This window comes from Corvus hawaiiensis, chromosome 4, assembly GCF_020740725.1.
Source record: "Corvus hawaiiensis isolate bCorHaw1 chromosome 4, bCorHaw1.pri.cur, whole genome shotgun sequence".
Lineage (NCBI taxonomy): Eukaryota > Metazoa > Chordata > Aves > Passeriformes > Corvidae > Corvus > Corvus hawaiiensis.
Genome location: NC_063216.1, coordinates 50055274 through 50076554, shown reverse-complemented (window position 1 = coordinate 50076554; position 21281 = coordinate 50055274). Strand labels below are relative to the sequence as shown.

Below are 21281 nucleotides of genomic sequence, written 5' to 3'. Positions count from 1 at the left end.
CAACTAATTCAGCATTTTAAAAGGATAGAAGAACTTTTTGAAGGGGCTTATTACTGAAAACACAAAAACCTCAAGAGAACACCCTTGAATTCTGCTATGGAGCCCTCGGTGCTGCTTACATAAAGCAATGGAAAAGTAGCTGTTTCTAACATAGTTCTTTTTCCTCTAATAGCAAGAAGCAGGAATGCTGTTTCTTCTCACTTCCCTTCTTACACCCTGCAGTCACTTTCTTCTCCCATTGGAACTGCCTGTTACACATTCTCATGTTGGAAGATAGATCTTCGTTAAAGAGACTATGAAATGATTCAGACAACACAAAGTTAAAGCATCAATCTTTATTTATAAAGTAAATTACAAAATAGACAAGGTAAACAGTTAATTTTAGCATCTGAAGGTGGCTTTTGTTGAATACATAAACACATTGATAAACAAAATTTCTGATTTACAGTGTCTATCTGAGCAACAGAGCAATTATTACCTTGATTAGTTTAACCTTTGATAGGAGTGTTTTAAAAGATAAAAATCTCCCTACCTTGCAACACAAACATTTATTAAATAATTACTTGTCCTGTTAATTAACTGTTTAATAGCTTGAGTTAACTGCAAGCAGCTACATTGCTTTTGGGCTTTAGGAAGGCCAACAACAATTTGAATGGACACTTCCAATTATTTAATGACCAGAGACAGTTAAAGGAGCAACTTTGATTAATGCCCACATTTTGTGCTGGCTCTGAACATTCATGAACAGAAGTGGAGGCAACTATGTAGATGTAAACATGATAGATCTTACAAAAATAACAGATACTTCTTTATTGCTGTCAGGAGAATAGCTACAAGAGGCCTGGAGAGACAGCCAGCAGTGCAAGACTTCACACAGTTCTGTTTTTGGGGAAAGGTGAGGGGGAGACATGCTCAGGACATGACTGACTGCTGGCTGGGCAGGGTGTGTACATCCACATAGAATATTTTCACATAAGGTAATTTACAATGTCTGGTTTTGGCTGAACTCTAAAGCAGCTCATCATTATACAAGAGTGTTTATCATTTAACCAGCTCTCATCATCCTCCAGATTAAGTTTTCCATTTTCTATCCTCATCTACCTAGAGCAGGATTAAAAAAAAAAACAAACAAACAAAAACCCACCAAAAAAAACCCAGAAAAAAACCCCAACAACAAAACAAACATCCAACAAAACCCCCACAACATGCACACAACCATATCAGGTCAAATTGTTTAAAACATTTGGTATTAAAAAGCTGAACTTTTTACTGGCTCAAAAGAGTATAAAGATGTATGTGCACTCTTGCTATGGCTGGCACATGAGCAGGAATACCAAATTCAAACAACCCTCTAGCAGTAATTTTTAAATGCTCCACTCCTTAAAACCAAACAAAAACTCCAAAGTAAATTAGGTATGTTGCAAATATTCTGAGTTAATCTAAAAATACATTTAATTACAGTGTACAATGAGCTGCACATACAGTAACCATATTTAAAAAACAATGACACTTTCCTGACACACAATATAGAAGAAACACTTCAAAGACCAGCTCCTTACCCTAGAGGGAGAAGCCAAGAGGCAGGAAAAGAACACAAGAGCTAAGGGCAAGCAGGAGATTAGCTGAGGATCAAGAGCTATTGAATTTGACTGATGTAGTGTGTCAAATTAAATTTAAAAAAGCTGAAGTGTCAGATTTCTGCTGTATATAAAAAAACCACAGTAAAACAAAATATTGCAACCTTCACATTATATAGTGCAATCTCAGATGTCAATAGCAAGCTAGTATTGCCAAACAAAATAATAGATAAAACAATTTTTTGTCAGGAACTACTAGTGTCAAAACATTTTTCCCTACAAAACTAGATTAAAGTCCATCTTCCACCAGGTAAACACACGATTCAGCTCTATAATGAGTATATCCAGCAGCTATGATAATATCCACTTAACCAAGGCCGGCAACTCCCATGTAGCTTTACAAAACCCAAACCAACAAAACTCAAAAACCACAAAGGTCACATACAAGACACTGAAAAGCAAGTCCTCACTGGGAATATAATCTATTCACCAGTATTTGCCTCATCACACAGTTTCATATATTTAAGATCATCCAATACTTGATTTCCACATCTAATTCTTCCTTAATCCATTTATTAAAATAATCTATTTTTCCTCTTCCTGTTAAACACATTACTTACAGTTCAATCAAGTTTAGACTATTGTGGCTGATTTTAGTATTTTGAAGAAGGGAAGTGAGGAGGAAAAAATTCCCCAATCCTAACTAGGTGCTTGCTGCCAGCAGTTATTCAAGACTTAGCTGAATTTAAATTACAGATGTAAGTTACTATTGAAGTTCAAACATTTAGGAAAAGTCGTTTTCAGAATACCTTGAAAGTTAAAATTGCAGTTGATACTGCAAACACACTAGGATCTCAAGGATAACTCACCATTATGAAGCAAGACTATTTCAATTTTACTGAACTTACACATTTTTAGATCCAAGTGCACAGATAATTAATTATGAGATACTTTAGGCATATTTTTCTATACGAACTCATGCACTTTTAATCACCTCTTACTTGGTCATTCAGTACCATATGTAAGGCTTACGAGTGATACAGACATATGGAAAAACTATGGTGGTTTTATGTCAGATTTCTTTAAAAGATAATTCATTAAATTAGTTATAAATTTGAGATGACCAAGCTTTTGCCTAGGAAAACATCCACCTATTCCTGAACACTTACATTAATTGAACAATAACCGATTTTAGTTTATCTTTTCCATTACAAGAAAAAAAAAAGAACAAAACCAAACAAAACAACAACAAAACTCAACAATGCGTCCTGTCAAAATCCAAAGACAACCTTCTATTTTACTATTGTCCATAAGTGCTACAAGGAAAAATAAAGTTTGAGTTGGGACAATGCTATGTAGTCCTTCATCTCTTCTCCCGTGGAAAGTCTTAGAGGTTTAATAGGCTATGCATAACAATACAGCTGTGACTTACCCACAGAATACATGGGCTTCATAGTCTTATGTCTGCAAAGTTTATGATCACACGTACAGCTATTAAATAATGGATTCTAAATTAAAATAAAGGGGTACTAGCTTTGTTTTTCTCTTCTAGCTTTAAAATAATTGTCTCTTCTTTGTGTCATATAACATGGTCAACAAATATAATCATGTAACAATATAAAAACTGTTGAGGTCAGAGAAGAGAAGAGTAAAAAGAGCTTTTTTTTTTATCCCTAGCATCTATGAATGGAATGATTTTAGTTCATTACCAAAAGCCAGTATTTAATTTCTTACTCCAATAGTTTGACAAACACGAACAGTTTCTAATCACTAGGTGTTTCAGTCTCTGCTGGACCTCTAATCAGTCTTCGTATTCCCCTCTTCCCCGCAGGACCTTTTGGTTTAGCAAAACTCTGTTTGTAAGCGTGTTGTTTTGGATGTACTTCTTCATAAAGAAAATCAGCAGTTAACTCGTCACCATTATCTATTTCAATCTGGCAGAAAAAACCATCATACTCATATTGAAGTCAAAAACATTTAGAAACTTTGCTGAAACTCAATAGTATATTAAAACCATATGGTGCAATAATGTTCAAAGTCCAGCATGAAAAGTTCTCCAACTTGTGCCTAATGCCCTGAGAAATCTTAGATCGTTTTTCTGAGAATCCCATATATTCTTACCAGTATTAAGTGTGACTTAATTATTTTCCTGAAATGTAAGCACAACTAAACAGTACGTATACCAAGGAATTTTTTTTGTCCCAAGCTTTAGCACAGTGTATCTGTTAATACTAACTAGGAGAACACATTCCATGTGAAACTAGTGCTTCTCTACTCATTTCAAGTATTTACACATTTTAAGAATCAAAATTGTTCACTACAGCATGCTTTAAACACTAACTGTATAAGCAATGTGCATACATATTGTTGTCTCTTGAGAAAGAGGGGGAGGAGTATAAACTAGCTTGTATTATTAGCTGGCTACTGCCACTCAGAAAGTATTCAAGTGTTTAGCAAGGAAAAGCTAAAATAAGTTTAATGAACAAAACGGAGGGGAGTGGCTTAGTTTTCAAAATCTAGATATATGAAACTGAATAGAAAGAAAATAGTGTTCTCTAGCCAAACTCCACTGTTTTAAATTGCAGGAATTTAGAATTCAGAGAAATGCTATGGCCTTGCTCTGCTGAGCATTCAGCACTTCATGCCCTGCCAACCATAACACTTGACAGACTTGCCAGCCCCAGCTTTGCTGTTACAAGTACATGCTTCAGAAATTTTTGTCTACAGGAATTTTCAGGAGTCACATAGTGCATTTATTTTGTTATAGAAAGGCAATTTCAGAAAAATAATTACATACAAAAACACATAGCAAAAATCTACTTGATTCATGTCATCTCAGTAAAAATGTATTAGTATTAGCTCTGCTATTTTTAAGGTAAACAATCTCCACAGAAACTAAGCTTCCACAAAAGTGTTAAAAAAGTAACCATAGGTCACAAGTGGACCATTTCTGTGGTCTCTGCTTGGGAGGTGAGAAGCAACTTTTTGCATCACAGTAAAATCTATACAGTGTGAAAATACTAGCTTACTTGCAAATCCTTGTTTGCCCCATCAAGGACTCCTAAGATAGCAGTTTTAATTTCCAGAACTACAGCTCAAAATTATTTTGAAAATCCCTACATAACTTTGGCTTTAAAGGAATTAAGTGTTTAACAACAGTAATGTGTTGTGGTCCAAAATATGACACAACTTTGAGTAAGAAATCATTAAGTTAATTCTATAAAGTCCTTCAAAGCACTCTCAAATACTTCCTTGACGCACAAGGATATATTTGTACAAGATAAAAGTGTTGAAATTTTGAAATAGAGTAAAACTTCCATGACTTAACTTTGTATCTGTAGCTACATCAACCATTATTTCCTCTTGAGGACAAACTAAGTTGCACCACACTTTTCATTCTTTAGACAAAGTGGTGACAGAGACAGTCATAGTTTTTCATTAAGAAGGCAAGAGAGTGATGGAGAAAATACCCATACACCCAGTGCACTTACCTTTCTAACTATCTGCATCCACAGCTGTGTTTCTACAATTTCTAACAGTGGACTTTTGCAACTGGAGTAGAGCATTCGTTCTCGTATACTACAGGTATACCCTGGCATAGAGTAGATGAAAACTGCAGGAAAAGAAAACAACACAAATCAGACCATAAATACCCTCCATCAAAAGCTGCATCATAAAATCATTTAAAGCAGAGAGGCATTGGAAATCAACTATGCAATCTGAAAGCGAAAAATGTAGTGCCATTCTGGAGCTTTTTTACTTCAGCGAGTGTTTCATTTCAAACAGGAGATAAGAGAACGGCTGGTATCTCTATGTTTTCACATTTATGGGTGTTCATAATCAAGAGGGATAGCTCACTACTTTCCAAACATAAGGGCTCTTCTTCACAAGTTCACAGTTTCACAACAAAATGACCCTGAAGTTTATGATCATGCTGATCATAAACACATCTTTCTCTCTGCCTCAAAATTCCTAAGGAATTTGAAACAAGCCAGTTAAGTTCCATGTAGAGAAATTTTATCATACTTATGGATTCCAAATAGTCTCCTTCGTGTGTGTGCTTATACAGGAAAAAGTGGTAACGCGCAGCATCCTTTGGAACTCTTTTTGGCAAGTCCTTAAGTTCAGTATCAAGTGTGTTGGCCAAAATAATAGTTTCATTTTTCATATCGATTTGCTGTAAACAAAGCAAACATGAAGTTAATACACAAAAAGCAAACCAGAGAACATGACAGGATGGAAAAATGTTTTAATTAATCTAATTCAAAATGGTAATTTATCAGCATACTGTATCAACACACATCGTTTAGTAAGTGGGTAATCTATTTTATACTCATTATTGAAAAATAGTTAAAATATTTTATACTTGCCAGTTGTACATAATTGAGTTTCTTATTTTTCAATTTCTCCAGAGCCTGAATAGCTTCTTTAGCAATGGGGAATGCTACTCCTTGCAGTGTTTGATGCTTGGTATCTACACCAACATCTGCCTGTACCTGGAACACAAGTCAGCTGAGATGTTAACAGAAACCTCTGCAAGCATTCATTTGGTTTTATACAGTGACTGACAATGCATTCCATATGGTTACACACAGAGTTAGCAGCAGCTGTTCCAAGAATAAACCACATCAAGAAATCATCCCCATACACAAAAGATCTGCATTTTTTAATTTACAGGTCATGTTTGTTTGCTAGCCTGAAAAGTTTCATATCTCTGAAACAGGTCTGCTTAGCAGAGCAACCAAATCATCAGATGGAAAACTGGTTCAATTGTCAGTGAAGAATTTTTAAGTTAAAATCTGGTATAGAGGCACAATAATCCAGGAAAAAAAAAAATCTTGATTTTCATATGCTGTGTTACACTTTTGAACTGACAATATTGCTTATAAACTTTGTTATAGCTTGAGAAATCTTAGATCAAAACAGAGAAGTGATTTCTAGGGAGTCAAAATTTTTGAAGGAAGAGAGAAATTATGAGACAATCCAATCTTCTCGAAGGAAAAGTAAAGCTACTACTCTCCCTCCTGCTTCAACACACTCCCTCAACAAGTCTATACCAAAACCAAAGCAAACAAAAGAAACAAACAAAATCCTAATTTCTTACTTCTAGGAGGTCTAACACAAAGTAAAAAAAAAAAACAAAAAAAAAACCAAAAAAATCCAGGACAAGCCAGACAGTTGTTCATAGTCCAGTTATATTATTTCTCTCAAATTACTCGAGAGAAAAGACAGTTATTTTAAAGCTGTTTTTCAAGAATTTATGTTTATCTTAATATTCATTCAGTTCCTCTTAAAATGTGCTCTGGCCTCCAGTCTTCTTCAGTCTTAGTTTATTGTGTAAGTACTAGCTTTTGAGTATATTCACTTCCTTTTATAGTTTCACAGTTACATTTAATATTGGTTATGAAGCTGCAAAAGTCAAAAAAGTATACCAAATGGAAAGTGTGGGCCTTAGATCTACCACCTAAAAGATGTGGAGCTTTATTAAAAAGAGATGCTAACAAAATATGAAACAAACTGATAAAAAAAATAAAAACAATCATACTTCTAGCAAGACTAAGTTATACTTCACATTTTAAAGAACAGCTTGTTAGCAACAACTAAAGAGGAAAAGAAAGCAGGCGGAGAGCTTACTTTGTACAAAGATCAATAACTTTATGAGTGAGGTTATAGAAAAAAATGTTTTGCAAAATATATATCTCCATAAAAGCCAGATTGACAAATGTAAAATAGGCATCACAAAAATAATAAACCATAATGTAATATCATACTCTAGAAACCATATTAAAATACAGGTAGAAAATAAATACTCCAAACTAAAAACAAGCTGTCAAGTGTGGAGATAGACAAGGGAAGAGAGTAAACCAGCATAACTCCAGACATAAGAAAATGAACAGAACCACCTAAGTCACTTAAGAATATATAAACTCACTCCACTAAGATGTAGTTAGTAATGGCTGCTGAGTACTGGATAAAATGGCAGATGAAATTTCCTGTGAATAAATGTAAAGGTATGCAGGAGGAAAAAAAAAAACCTCTTCTTTATTTGTATGGTGATGGGCCTGAGCTAGCTACTACCATTCTGGAGCAAGATGTCGCAGGTCATTCTGACTAGGTCTGAAAATAACCCCCAGCAAACGAAAAAACCCTCGAACACTCCCCACCCACAAATGAAATGTTATAAATTGTTAGAAAAAAGAGTAGAGAACAGAACACATTATTACACACTGTAGATATCAGTAACATGCCTGCATCTTGAATACCACATGCAGATCTGGCTTCCCCATCCCTCCATTTCATAAATTATATAGCAGAACTGGAAAAACTGCAGAGAAAAGCAAAAGGATCAGAAGTATGGAGTGCATTGTTTAGGAGGAAGAACTACCCAGGTTAGGACTCTTCAGCCTGGAAGAGAAAACTGATAAGGAATACAACAGAGGTCCATGGATAGAGAATCATGGGACAGTTGGGGTTAGAAGGGTCCTCTAAAGGTGATCTAGTCCAACACTCCCTGCAGTAAGCAGCAACATCTTCAAATAGATCACGCTGCTCAGACTCCCATCCAACATGATTTTGAATGTTTCCAAGGATGGGGCATCCACCACCTCTCTCAGCAACCTCATCACACTCATCATAAAACAAATTCTTGCTCATATCTAATCTGAACCTACCCTGTTTTAGTTTAAAACCATTCCCCCTTGTTCTATTGCAACAGGTCCTGCTAAAAAATCTGTCTCAGTATTTTTTATAAGCCCCCTTTAAGTACTGAAAGGCCACTAAGATTTCCCTGAAGCCTTCTCTTCTCCAGGCTGAACAACCCCAACTCCTCTCCCAGCCTTTTCTCACAGGGAATATGTTCCAGCCCTATGATCATTTTTGTGGCCCTCTTCTGGACCTGCTCTAGCTGGTCCATGTCTTTCCAGTGCTGAATACCCCAGAGCTGGATGCAGAGTTCCAGGTGGAATCTCACCAGAGGGAGAGAATCACCTCTCCTTACCTGCTGGCCACACTGCTTTTGATGCAGCCCAGGATATGGTTGGCATTCTGGGATACAAAGGACTTTATTTAAGGGGAGGGGGAAACTGAGGATTGATTTAATGACTCTTCTTTGCCTTCACCACACTCTCCATAGGGGCATCAGAATAAACTAGAGATTTTAGAGAGCAGTCAGTGGTTCTTTGGATAGTATTTTGTCAAGATGTAGAATATGCTGCCACAGAACCTGTGGCCAACAAAAACCTTTCTGTGGATTTATAGAAATGACAAGGCTAGATGATGGATGAAAAACCCATTAAGAAGAGTTATATAGTAAGATGTCATCTTTTGTGCAGGAAGATCCCTACCTGAAAAAGTTGAGACAACAGAAGAGCATTCAAGGTCATTATGGCCTTATTGCCCTGTTCCTACATCCTTCCTAGACTTCTGCTGTTCTCTCAAGGACTTGACAACAGACTAGGTGATCCTTTGATCTGGCGCAGTAAAATATTTCTTAGGGTAATTATGAAAGAATATACATATGGAAAACTTTTTCAAATCAGAAAGCTTTTTGTTTTTTAAGTTTAATTACATGCTTTGTAATGGTAGAAACAATGAAGAGAAAAATGACGTAAGTTAATGTATTGTGAGATGTTTCAAACAAAGCCAAAATGGCAGCAATGTACAATTTATGTGTCCCTGAAAAGCACAGGTATTGCTGCTGAAATTTCATACCACATAAAGACTTAGTCTGCATGAATCAGCTGCTGAACACATTGTATGTAGTACATACACTAATACCAGAAGTGATCACTGATCCCACAGAAGTTTTACATTCATTATTGGTTTTTTTAAAAGCTGATGAGGTAAAATGCAGTATTTAAAGACAGTGAATGTATTTCTGCATTGAATTGTTAAAATCAGGCATGAAAACTAACAAAAGACACCACTGGGGAAAAAAAAGTCAATAAACAACAAAGTTGCAGCAAAAGAACAGTAAAGTGAACACATAAGTGAAGATACACAGCTGTATTTAACACAATGGCTGCCTGGTATCCACCTGCAGAAATAAATCATACTTCAAACATGCACCACAGCTCTAATATACAAGTCTAAAGAACAAATAAGTTCAGCACATGACCTATTTTAATATACATCTGACACAAACAGTGTTCAAATGATGGAAAAAGGTGATAAAAAGTATCCTCTGAAACTTTTCAGTCACTAGCTAGCTGGCAATCATCAATTTTTCTGGTTAAAGGCATTTGTTAGAGATTTTTCTAAAGTGTTTGTAGCATAAGCAAATCAGTCTCTTGAAGAGATTAGCTATTTGGTTTGGATTTCTATTTTATTTTTATTGGAATCCTCTTCACTTCATCTCAGTTTTAAAGACAAGTGCACTGGTACTGGAACTACGTGCCTTTCCTTTAAGAATAAGGCTGCTGAAATACTCCTGGCAATCATTCACTGCAATAACTGCTATTCTGTGTTTTCCCTACAACTTCTGCCACCATGGGAAATGCATGGGGGCAATCAAATTTAGACAATGACTGAGGTTGGAAGACATCTCCCATAGGTCACCTTGTCCAACCACACTGTTCAATCAGGGCCACCTAGAGCCAGCTGCCCAGTTCTCTGTCCAAACAGCTTTTGAGTATCCCCAGGATGGAGACTCTCTAACCTCCCTGGGCAACCTGTGCCAGTGCCTGGTCACCCTTCAAAGAGAAGGGCATCCAGTGATACTAAAAGCTGAAGTTGCAACAATGAAGCTCTGCAGTTGCCAGGTCTCTGATTTAGACACAAGGCCTTTCAAACACAGATCATTCATGCCGCTTCAACTCCAGCCATCACCATCCTGCAGGTTCCACCCTTTGAGAAGTACATTTATAGGCTCACCCACCCACACTTTCTGAAACTTTCCATTTTCTGTTCTGCCTTTTTTACCCTACAATACATTTGGAACTCTGCACCATTTCCCACACATGCTTGAAGACATTTTAGGTACCTCGTTAATCTTAATTTGTCGAAGTTCCTCTTCTGCTGCAGTCAAAGGTGCAGGGGAGGATTGTGATATCAAATATTTTTTATATCCATTCAGTGAAACATCATCCTGAAAGCACAATATCAATATTTATCAGGGTTTTTTTAGAATATAACTTTTCTTCAAAGATTTTCTAAGGAGCATTGCAAAAAGTAGTTGTCTTCCATAGAATTATGGTCATTTTATTTGACTATTCCAATATGCCATTATGTCTTGTTTCAGAAGCCCAGAGGTATCAAGGTTAATACATGTGAATTAGAAGGTGGGACCATAATAGGATTCCACCAGAACAACAGAGATGGTTGCAACTAAACCCTCCTTAGGTTTAACAAAATAAAGACAAAGTAACCCGCTGGATGTTGATGATCAAGGTCCTGAGTGAGATTAGCGACTTGAACACCATGAAGAAGCTGTGATTTTTCACATGGATGAACATTAAAGGCCAGCTACAATTAAGAAGTTTATAAAGACATAGAAACCAACAATTTAGAGATATATAAGCTGTAATATAATGAGCCAGGAAAAAGTGAGGTATATCAATGCCTTCCTCCATGTGCCCCAGGCCCATTCTGAAACAACAGTAAGACATGTAATGCTCCTTCCTTAAAACTGAGCCGGAAGCTCAGGCTTGTAGGACTAGACACAAACTCCACATATTGCATAGACTGCTAATGGTTTGGTGCAAGCGGCAGCAGAGATTGGCTGATTGAACAGACAAGAAAAAAATAACAGGACCGCTACCAGTAAACCCTCTTAGCAACTCAGTTATCTACTTCCCTAGAATACAGCCTCTCTGGAGAAGTTTGTTTACATGTTTGTTAGGATAATGAAACCTCCACGACAGGTTAATGCTGAATATAATGAATTAATTACTCAGTAAGCAACAAAATTGTTAGCCTCATGTCCACCACAACAGCCCATTTCTCTTTCACAGCTTTTTTCCCCACTACAATATCCTCTATTCTTCCCCAAACCTCCAACTCCTTCCATTCCTTCAGCATCAGCTGCCTGTGTCAATAGCGGCAGTGCTTTAGTTCAGATTTGTTCAGATGAACTGATTAACAGGTCAAAGAGAAAATAACTGCTGCAGTCTTTGCTGAAAGAGGAACAGAGGAATTTATAATGTAAGCCTCTAAGTAATCATCAGTTTTCATGAAAGTTATAGGAATTCTTTATCTCTGAGAAGTCTAATTTGTATTTCTTTTAAAACTGGCAACAGATTAAAAAGACTGATGTCTGCCTTACAAACAGGCAGGCATCACAACCATGTAAGGTTTATTTCTCACAGAAACTAAGATAACAAAATAGTCCCATATTTCCCTTACAGCCTTTTCAACATCCCTTAGACACTCGCTAAATTTCATACATGCACCTTCCAATTACCTTACCATAAGTGACCAACTATTAATATTTTCTTCGAACACATCAGTAGCTACAAAAATTCTGTTTTCCTAAGTTAAAAAGTTGACAGCAATGCACATGAGTTATATTTTATGGTCAAATTCTAAAGAACTGACAACTTCATATCCTTAGTTCAAAAGAAAACCATTTGTTTTCAGGTGTTAATGGCTTACAGATCACTGATCCATTTCTGATTCAGACCCATACATCCAAAATGATTTGTGCATACTGTTGGCCTGGAAATTAATGTTGCCACTTTTAGAGGACTCATGCTCATGCAGTGAGATTAAGAGATATACCTATTATTCTCAGGTTATTTAGTTTTCATAACCATTTGAAGCAAAGACTTCTAAGGACTTAGCCTGAAGATGTTAACTACACTTAGTAACTTGTTCAAAGGAGCTTAAATACACTTTAATACTGGAATAATACATGTAGGTTTTAACTCTTTTCCTTAATCCAAAAAGGTCATAAACAATCAACATTCATACCAATAACATCGGCTACTTTATTCAGTATTTAAAGTCGCTGTCCTGACTTTAACAAGAAAAACATACCTGTACTGTTCCAAATACTTCATCCTTAATATGGCCACCTCCAAATTCTTTCTTAAGCGTTGCTCGGGTTGCTGCATACAACATTTTTTGACGAACCTAGCATACAATAAGAGTGGTTTTTTTGGTTTGGTTCCTTTTTTCAATTTTGCTGTACACAGAGAATCTAGCATGTTGGTATACCAAGTCCATTAACAAACATCTTTCTTGAACAAGTATTTTAAGTGTTGAAACTGCACTATAAACTTGTAGAGCTCTGGATCATGATACTAACTCATGCTATTAAACCCACAAGGTCATGATAATATATATTATTATCAAAGTAGTTGCAAAACTGAATTGCAGCCTTGGAGTATGAGCTTTTTTTTAAAATGGGAAAAAATCGACATAATCTTTACTAATTTTAAATAGGAAAAAACCACAATTGTTTGAATCTTTTGTCATCTGGTCTGTGTACTAATTGATACAACAGACAGCAAAAGAGCAGACTGGAAACAGCTCATTATTACCTTTGATTTGATAGTGACTCCAGATAGTTATGGTTCAACTACAAAGTGGAAAAATTAGGTTTGCTCCCTCTTAACCTGTGTCTAACAGTCACTTACTCCTGTCTCAGCAGTCCCACCTTCCCTCCTTATCTCACCATCATGCTATCCTCTCCACAATACTTCACCATTTCCACATAATCGTTTCTATGCACTCCAACTTTTGGTGTCTTACTATTTCCTAATTGCTAGTGAAAGCAGTAGGAATATTGGAACACCTTTGCTTTCTGTCTTCCCTCATCTCACATTCCCAGAACCTGTACACAGTACCCCAGTTTCTCCTAGAAATCCTTAACTCTAACCTCAGTTCTCTTCCATGCTCTCAAACTACTAAGAAGCAGCCAGCAAGCCAAACAGAATAAACAGCTTGAGCTCACACTATAATCCTTCTCTGTGTGAGCACCCATTAAGATTTCTGTCCTTTACTCTTCCATGAATTTTTATCAAGTACTGACAGTAAGACAGACAAACAGGGCAAAAAAACCCCTGTATTGTGTCTGCCAGTCAGGCTAAAAATACATTGGATCAGCTGTATTCCATCTAGACCTACTGATTTGCTCTTCAGTCATCTTGAAGAAACATTTTCCTAGTTTTCTTCTGGGAATGTAGGGGGAGGTTGGGGAATGCTTCATTCCTCAAATCCTTCTCCTTCATATCTTGGATTCAGATCAAATGGTACTGTTGAAAAATCATGAACAGCATGAAGCCTCTGATGACTATTACTTACAGGAGAGTGATCAGGTGACCATGCAATGAAGATCCATTCATATCCTTGAGCATTCTGAGAATCTAATCTGTATAATATATAACATGGTTGCTTGTCTTCAAGAAGGGGAAGGACAAAGGAATCATAATCCTTTTCCCATGATCCAACTGGCCGTCTAGAGGATCCCACAACAAGCTGCTCTGTAACCAATAACCAAAGCTACAGGTTAGCAACAACACAGTCAATACTATCTGTCAAAATTAATAATTACAATAAGAAGTTAATTGGACACTTAATCTTTCATTATTGTGCCCAGAAGAATGGAAGACAAGAACACTAAGTCTAAAAGTGAGTGAATTCCTACAAAAGCTGTGCATGTTCAAACTCTAACTTACTTTAACCCAAATACTGATAGTTGAGAAGTAATGTGCTGGTTGTCATCAAGTTCTTTGATCTGAAGTGATAGCACTGATGTTAGTTTCTCTAGCATAACATACACAGAAGGGAAGTAAGAACTGTCTTCTACCAGTTAGTTTATTTTTAAATTTGGAATACTTAGGTATAAATGAGATAAGAGTAAGCTTTCAAATTTTAGAATTATAATTACTGATGCTCTTGCTATAATGTATTAGTGTTTGTACTCATTGTAAGGCGTCAATAACCCAGTTATACAGTGAAAAGAGTTTGGAATAAATATGCTTGCACTAATCACTAACTTGACTATGTAAGTAGATAAACCTCTTTCTAATAGAGCTCCACAGCTATGGTCTCTTTAAATGACTGAAGTTGTTTATTCCTTATAATTGGCTTAAGTCTGTATAGAGTACTTCAATGGTATTTAATTATGTGAACAGCTGTAGCAACAAGATTTTTCTCTTATTTATATATCACATCTCAGCTTCCAAAGGAAAGTATTAGTATACTGTCTCACAAAACAGTGAGTTACCAGTTTCCCGAGAAATACCAGCCCCCACAAGTGGAATAGAAAAACCTTGTTTAAATGGGGTCCTGCAACAGTTTGAAGACCATCATAGTAGCTAGTATACAAACCACGTTTTGAGAGTCTAGCACTTAATTTATAAAACTTCAGACAAAAGTACAACAGCACACAAATGCCTCTACAGCAAAACTTCAAGCAAAGCACTCCACCACAGTAACTCACAGAACATGAACAGCTCAGGGCAAGGGTGTTTGGCCCTTCTTTGAATTAGATGCAAAGTACCTGAAGTACCTGAAGTTGTACACCTAAACCAAGAGCATTTAAAATGTACCTGCCAATTCTGAACTCTAGGTGGATTTATACTCACTTGGCTTTAGGATACAGCCAGAGGAACTTTATGCCCAGCAGCAAATCTCTTCTCTTATTAACTCAGATTAGCAAAACTTGATTTGAATCTTATCTGTTGGCTATTATCTGTTACTAAAAGATCCTGATGACAGATGAGGCAACTGCCCTTCTTCCAGTACTCTGAAGTGCTGTGGGAGTTTTAGAGGTTTCTTTCTGAACTGCAGAAAATAGTATCAAACACTGGATTCTGCTTCTTACAGAGGTGAAATGCATATGTCTGTATGTTTATCTCTATATATGTGTATACACATGTATACATACACATGAAAATGAAAAATAGGGAAAGTCTTCCATTTGTATCTTATTTCTAGGTTTCATTTCATATTATAAGGTAGCATATACACAAAAGTATATTGTTTTGCCTTGCTTAATGGGAAAAAAGCCCCAAAACAATGGTATGTCAGCATTTACCTTGTGCTACTGAGACTATCACAAAGTCCAGCCCGTAAACTTACTATTGCCACTGCCTTAAAGAAAGCTATATTAAAATATCAGAAGACCTTCTAAGAAAAGCAAACACAAAGAAGGTAACAGTAACCTAAAAATAAAAGTGTGTATGCATGTACATGTACCTTTTTCCAGCTAACAGATTTTTAATGTACTGTAAATTAATGAAGTCTAGAACAAACCACTTGAAAGTGGACAACTGACATACTTGAAAAGATAGACTAAACTAGGAAATACCATCTACAACCAACCAACACTGCTATTAAAGAAAATAAAAGTAATTAAATATACTATCTTTCAATGTTTGCAGCCTATATTCCTGACCAAGAAGTTCAAAGATCAAACCCAAGTTCTGACAGAAATTATGCAATTTTTCTATTTATACATATATGTTGAGGTTTAAGAAACAGTTTTAACTTTGAAAGTTTAAATGAAGTTACAGATTTATAAAGGTATTTTCTATGTAGCCAAATTACTATCTAAACATCTACTTTAGCAGGACTTTCTACATGCAGTACTTTTATACTAATATATCCAGGAAAAAGGCAGATGAAATTTACAGTTCTACATATAAGGTGATTAGTTGTTGTGTAAGACTAGCTGTCTGTCTAATGAAAGTAACCAGAGTGTCCAAGCACTACACAGGTGTGGAAATTTTCATTCCCTCTACTCTTTCTTTAGTAAGAGATAAGAATAAGCTTATTTATGTTATACATATTAAATACACAGCAGTTCTTGGTAAAATATGAAATTACAATTGGAAGAAAAATTCAAATGCAAAAATACAGTAGCATTGTGGTGAAAAAGCTTAGGATCACCAAAATTTAAATTTTACCTTCTGTATATGAAAAACCTTAGTAACATTAGGTTTGGCAGAGTTCTGTTTTTTAAACAATTGTACATGTAGGTCATCAAAGCAACTAGGAAAATATCTAAAAGAACCAGAAAAAAAGAATAAAATTTGACTAACCATTGTCAATGACTATTTTTAAAAGTCTGTATTGTCCATTTCTGGCTCCAACAAAGATGTCTTTAACGCTTCCACTAGCTGAAAAAGAGAAAATAAAAGCAATCAAATTAACACATTTCACTTCCCTAGGACAAAGAATATTCATGAGGGTAAGAACAACACTGGAAAAACTTACAACTGGCCCTTTGCTACAAAGTTGGACTGAAAAACGAACACAGGAGTGATGCTCCTGCTATGCTGCATACTGTTCCAGCCACCAGCATGCCACAGAAAGATGAAAGGCAACATTACAAAACAGCCCTGCTTTCTAGCATAGCAAATGATTTTCAACATTGTGAAAATTAAAGGTGACATCATATCATCAGTCTCAGGTTTCAGAGTTAACACAGCAACACAATAAAAATATGACACATCTCAAATTACAACAGCTTCATGAAGTCTGCAGGCTTAGTACAAACTTTCAGAGAGAAAGTTTACGCCTGCCAGGAAAATGTTAGAGCTTGTCTGGCAAAAGTGATGGTCTTTCCTGAGAACACCTCTCTGCAGAGTACCAGTGAAAGCTGCCACTCATTGCTCATCTTTAATACAACCTTATCTCCTTCTGTGGTTGATGACATTGTTTAAGCCCCAACCTATTGTAACAGGATGGCTTTATAGTGAATTTACAAAGTAACTAAAATATTTTTACATGTTTGTAAATCACACTGACACTATACCACCAACATGGCAGACTCACTTCCCTAAGCACACTGAAGAACTGTGCTCGATTCGCGTGAAGACCATTCTTACCTCAACTGCTCCGCTAAATAATCCAAGTGCAAATCAGTTTAATTATACCAGACACAGAGGGTTGTAAGGATTTACTGAAGAACATTTATTGCAAGCTGGTCCTTTAAGTAATCCCATAGCATAGAGCATAGTGCCAGCAAAACCAACATCAAACCAGGAAACAAATAAAATCGATTGTTTACAGTCAGGTGGAGGCCAAGTGAACAGATGGTATCCAGCAACATTACTGCCCATACTCAAAACATTTTACATTTATGTTCATCCAAGTGGTGCCAGGCCCATCCTGAGAGTCCAAAATGGCATGTTAAATGAACGCATTAAGCAAACTGAACTGCATTGGGTCACCAGTTCAATCCCAGTTTCATCCCGGTTGTCATCTTCCCACTAACCAGTACAGATCCTCACAGCAATTTGCTGCCAGCTTTTCATCTGTGCTGGTCTTCACCATTCCATAGAGCATCCAAACATCGTGCCATTTTCTAGACCTTTTGTTCCCCCAGAAAATTCTTTGTCCTCTTCTTGTCTATTATCCTTCTTTCCTTATTCTCTCCTTTCAACCCCACACACCAAAACAAGACGAGAATACAGCAGTCCCTACACCAATTCCAGAACTGTGACAGGTCCTGAAAAAATATTTTGAGACACTTGTGAAACCAGCTCACCATCAAGTGATCTATGGGGTTTTATCCTTTTAACCGTTTATAAATTCACAACAATATTATTTTCTGTTTAAACTTTCTGCATAGTAGAGGGCCACAGAATCAAAATTTGGGCGTATTTCAAGAATATTTTACAGGAAATATTATTTCAAAATTATTTAGAAGACTGTGGAGCCATTCAACTGTATCTTCTCACAGTTAATGCATTCTGTGGCTTGCTATGGTATTTATCTGCACTGGCCTGTTTAAAAAGTCCAGTCCTTTTAGCAACTGCCTGGTACATATCACTGTGCCCATGACTTCATTTCTGTTTCCAGAAAAAAGCAGCCCATGCTGCCAAATCTTGTAATTGTTTATGAGTGACAGTAGCCTGTTTGTAGCTAAAGCCAGCAATGGCACAAGCAGAGCTATTCCTCTTCCAAATTGCAGAAACTGATGCTTTGCTGCAAACAGGAGTCCTGATTAGTGCCTGCTGAGGCAGGTTCCCAAAGGAAAGCTGCCGAGTTTGTTCTCTACAGCTGTCCTCAGAGGACAAATGATTCTCAGACACGAAGAAGAGCAGCAGAAGAGGCTTAGCCACTCTTTTGCTTACAATAAGCAACAGAGTATTCTTCTGCTCCTCCCTCCAGCATTGCCAGGAGAACAAGGGATTAAGAGTTACTAACAGGTTTCCCCAGACAGGAGGAAAAAAAAAAAAAAAAAAAAAAAAAGCTATTCCAGGTACACCCCTAGCCTGAGAACGATTGAAGAATTTAAAACAAGAAGCTGCAAAAAAGACCAAAGATTGGCATGCAAAAGAAGAAAAAGAAGAGATGGAAAAGGGTGCAGACCACATGCAGCAAATGGACAAAAAAGGGCATAGAAGAGCAGCTAAGGGCTGCAGTGGCTGGGACAAAAGTCACCTTCAACAATAAATACCGGAGTGCAGGCAAAGTACATGGTACTAGTCACCGAACACGCAGATTGCAGAAATCCAGACAGTAAAACCCGACCCCTCCATAATCCTGCTGTATAATCCCTGTTTAGCAATTCTGTGATTCACGGGAACCCGCTAATACTGCGAAACAATACGCCGTCTTCTTCTAATTGCTCCTCGCACCCTCCAAGGCCTGGAAACACGGGGAAAAAAGGTTCCCACATACTTTTTGCCCTTGTGGCCCCCAGTGATGGGCTTTGTAGTGGACTCTCCTACGCCAGGGCTCCCGCTTCAAGGCAGCCGGCAGCGACCCTCGGCATTTCCCGTGCTGTCCAACCCATCCCAAACTCGCTGCGGCGACCCCGAGCAGGAGACAGCCCCCGGCTCGACGGTCACTCGGCCGCCGCAGGAGAACCTGCACTGGAGGAGTTACCTTAGCCCAGGCGGGCCCTCCCCGCCATTCATGGGGCTCTGCACTGAACACTTTCCTCGGGCGGGCTCCCTGCCTCTCCGGGGCGGACAGGCGCGGTTCGCCGGGCGGATAAACCCTACAGGCTTCGCCTGACCGGGAACGGAGCTCTGGCTTCGACCCCGAGTGGCGGTGCCCGCCGGGGACGAAACCAGCAGCAGTTCCCCCGCTCGCTCGCCCCCCCGCCAGCCCGCGGCGCAAAGGATGGGCTCCTTCGGCGGCAAACAAAGAGCGCAGTAGTGGGAAAAATCCCGCCGGGACCGGCCCGCTAACCGCCCGCCACGGCCGCCTGCCCCCGCGCCGCGCCGCGCCCCGACCCGCGGGCAGAGGCGCTCCGCCCGCCTCCCGCCCGGCTGCAGGGCCACAGGGCAGACGGGGCCGGCTGTCACGAGGAGCAGTGGGCACCGCGGAGCGGAGGTGCGGGGGAGCCGCGCGGGTACCTTGGATGCCGGTCTGGTGGGACATGTCGCACCGCGCCCAGGCACCGCCGCCGCCTCCCCGCCCGCCCGGCCGGCCCAGCCCGGCCCGGCCCGGCCGCGCGCACGTGACGCGCCGCCGCCACTCAGGGGCCGCGAGGGAGCGCGGCGCCTTCCGGGCCCCGCCGGCCGGGCCGGGCCGGGGGCTGCGGGCAGCGGCCGCCCCTGCCTCGGCACCGCCCTGCCCCGGCACCGCCCTGCCCCGCGCCCCCTGCGCCTCCGAGCGGGGCTTCCGAGCGGGGACGAGGCTTAGCTCTCTGCTCTACCTTCCCTTTGCTCTCCCTCTCCTCGCCTTTCTGTCGCCCCCTTCACCTGCTGTCCCAGAGCCTGCAGCGCGACCCGCCGCGGGCACCGCCGGCCCAAAGCCTGTGGTCATCCTGCCTGGCAGGAAGGGACATGTGCCCCCCGGCCTTGGTTGCTTTTTAACTGAAGTACTGAAAAACAACTGGGGTGAATTTAGTTGATCTGTAGAAGTCCGTGGTGGAGACATGTCGCTCTTGCTTGGGGCGGTACATCAGGTGTGTGTGACAGCCGGCTGCATGCGTATATTCTAAATTTCGGATTAAACAGTCCCTGACAAAGAGCCCACAAGTCAGGGAACAGAGCCCAGACCGAGGGCTCGCTCAGTTCTGGCCCTTGCCCCTGACAAGGCAGTCTTTCTCTGTTAATTTTGTGGTATTTGGTACATGGTGGCCCTGCATCAACAGAAACAGTGAAGATTTCCTCTCTTTCAGTGTGGATCTGGTGGTTGAGCTACTCGTCTGCCTCAGCAGGGCATGGATCCAGGCTTAGAAAGGATGCATCTGCTTCTCAGGGCCCTATTCGCACAGCCAAAGCTTCTTTATGCCTTTTCAACCTGTGTTGGTACAGTTTCCCTCAGCTTTTTCTTTCAAAGTTTCCAGTGAAGAAGAGTCGTGTCTCATGAATTTAAGCATGCTCTAAAAGTAGGTTTACTTTTGCTATCTCTTTGGCAGGCTCATCTGTCTGTGGGTTGAGAAGCACCATCCTCTTAAAAACAAAAAGATTCTGTAAAAATCGCTTCATTGTCATGTAGTCAGCATTTTTAATCTGTGCTGTGGTCTGGATTAGGACTCCACAGGCAAAATGTGCATGCTGTAGGCATTAATGCTGATGATTCCTTCAGGTTCCTGGGAGTTAGCACGTTTTGTGGGGTGCTATTCAACTAGAGAACACAAGAAGTGCTGTAACGGGGCATATCAAATATCCAACCCAATGGACCAGGCAAGAATTGAAGTGTAAGGCAAGCACACGGGAATCCTTCCCTGGTTCACCTTCCCAGCCTGCAGAATGCTGCAGCCCAGGAATTTCTGAAGTGAGCTGTGTTGATAAATATGAGTGCCTGTGCTTTGTCAGATCACTAGTTTGAAGAACATGTGGGATTTAGTGT

The 21281-nt window shown here is 39.1% G+C and overlaps 1 protein-coding gene across 1 annotated transcript; it reads right to left on the bottom strand.

The window, feature by feature from the left end:
- Nucleotides 1-320: 320 nt before the first annotated feature.
- TWF1 (twinfilin actin binding protein 1) lies at nt 321-19921 on the bottom strand. Its single transcript, XM_048301539.1, has 9 exons — nt 19838-19921; nt 16565-16642; nt 13821-13999; nt 12552-12647; nt 10558-10662; nt 5948-6073; nt 5604-5754; nt 5069-5190; nt 321-3511 (listed from the first exon to the last, which is right to left on the bottom strand). The coding sequence occupies exons 1-9, from the start codon at nt 19860-19862 to the stop codon at nt 3341-3343; spliced, it is 1053 nt and encodes a 350-aa protein (XP_048157496.1). The 5' UTR covers nt 19863-19921; the 3' UTR covers nt 321-3340.
- Between the last annotated feature and the right edge of the window lie 1360 nt (nt 19922-21281).

Bases quoted from the DNA above. Each gene is read 5' to 3' on its own strand.
- TWF1 (XM_048301539.1), bottom strand. From the start codon at position 19,862: ATGTCCCACCAGACCGGCATCCAAG. The intron at 12,648-13,820 runs GTAAGTAATAGT...ATTGTATGCTAG, and splicing joins GGTCACCTGATCACTCTCCT to GTTCGTCAAAAAATGTTGTA. The intron at 5,755-5,947 runs GCAAGTATAAAA...CTTTGTTTACAG, and splicing joins AACTCAATTATGTACAACTG to CAAATCGATATGAAAAATGA.